This window comes from Aplysia californica, unplaced genomic scaffold, assembly GCF_000002075.1.
Source record: "Aplysia californica isolate F4 #8 unplaced genomic scaffold, AplCal3.0 scaffold00459, whole genome shotgun sequence".
In the NCBI taxonomy this organism is placed as follows: domain Eukaryota; kingdom Metazoa; phylum Mollusca; class Gastropoda; order Aplysiida; family Aplysiidae; genus Aplysia; species Aplysia californica.
The window spans coordinates 567,674-569,062 of NW_004797729.1; the positions used below are offsets into that span (position 1 = coordinate 567,674).

Sequence of the window (1,389 nt, forward strand, 5' to 3'; positions counted from 1 at the left end):
GGGGGGGGCTTTTGTTTGGTTTGTGTGAAGATTACAAGGAGCGGCATGTTGCTTTCTTCACAGGTCCAGTAATACTTTCCACAACGTGGACAGCCGTGAGACGGCCCCAGCTGCCGCTACACAGGACATGTTCCAAAGTGAGGAGGACCAGCCCAAGTCTCGCCTAGGTGAGTAGCATTGACTCGCTTCTCTTCAATATCTGTTTATCTATCTTTCTATCTTCACTCTCTATCTATCTATCTATTTATCTATCTATCGATGTATCTTTTTATCTGTCTATCTATCTCTCACTTTCTATCTATCTATCTATCTATCTATCTATCTATCTATCTATCTAATCATCTATCTATCTATCTATATCTTCTTGTCTGTCTGTCTGTCTGTCTGTCTGTCTGTCTGTCTGTCTGTCTGTCTGTTTGTCTGTCTGTCTGTCTGACTGACTGTCGATCCAAACAGCAGCAGACCGAAGAGAATTTGGTTGCGGCACATTTATTTAAGCCATCGTGCATACATATTTAGAAGTACAAATTTGCATATTATTTCACAATAATAATATTATGCTCGTTGGTGTCGATGTTTCTAAGTTTCAGACGGAACTTACAACTGTGTGTGAATTACGAAGCTAAGATTTTCTTTTCACATATCACAAATTAACCTGTCTCTAAGGCGTTTTAAAATATCAAGAACGTCATTATTATATTTTGAGTTATGTTTGGTTATTCGCTGCAAAGGACATAACGCCCCCCCCCCTCCAAAAAAAAAAAAAGAAAACTTAACGGAACTTGCCTCCACCCAACCTCCCTACCTCCGTCCAGGATGCCACAACTCTACGAGAGGAAATTTCATCTTTAACTCACCCCCCCCCCCTTTACGCACACACTTTGCTGAGTTTTTGTGTGTTTGTAATCGAATAGTTTAGATCATTCACATACCTGAGCATAGTGTGTGCGTGGTGTTTTTGTTTTTTTTTGGGGGGGGGTGTATGCTTTTTTACGGGGTGCCCACTATGGCTGGATCGGGCCGATCGCCCGACTCGGTCGCGTGAAACTGAAAACAAATACGTTTGTTTTTGAGGCGACCGAGTCCAGCGATCGCCCGATCCCATCCGTAGTGGCCATCGCCGTATTAGTTTAGGGCCTGGAGGGTGTGCAAATTACGCGCCACTGTTGTCTAGATTTAAGTCACACAATGCGTAGATGCGGCTACATTGGTAACGAGCATGCGATTTCATTGCCGCTCTCCTCATTTAGCTGCATCGGTACCAACAGGGGCGCGTTAGTGATCAACCTCTGAGACAGGTGACTTTTTTTTAAAACGGGGGACGAATTCTGAAACTTCTAGCCACCACCCCCTCCCCCACCCAAAAAATAAATAAATGAATAGATAAAT

At 43.3% G+C, this 1,389-nt stretch overlaps 1 protein-coding gene across 1 annotated transcript in view; it reads left to right on the forward strand.

Annotated features, from left to right (window-relative positions):
- Positions 1–1,389, forward strand: part of LOC101847060 (glutathione hydrolase 1 proenzyme) — a 34,895-nt gene that overhangs the window by 25,768 nt on the left and 7,738 nt on the right. Inside the window, exon 5 of the mRNA XM_005105225.3 lies at positions 64–167. Within this exon, the coding sequence (XP_005105282.1) occupies positions 64–167 (104 nt within the window). The remainder of the gene's footprint in view (positions 1–63; positions 168–1,389) is intronic.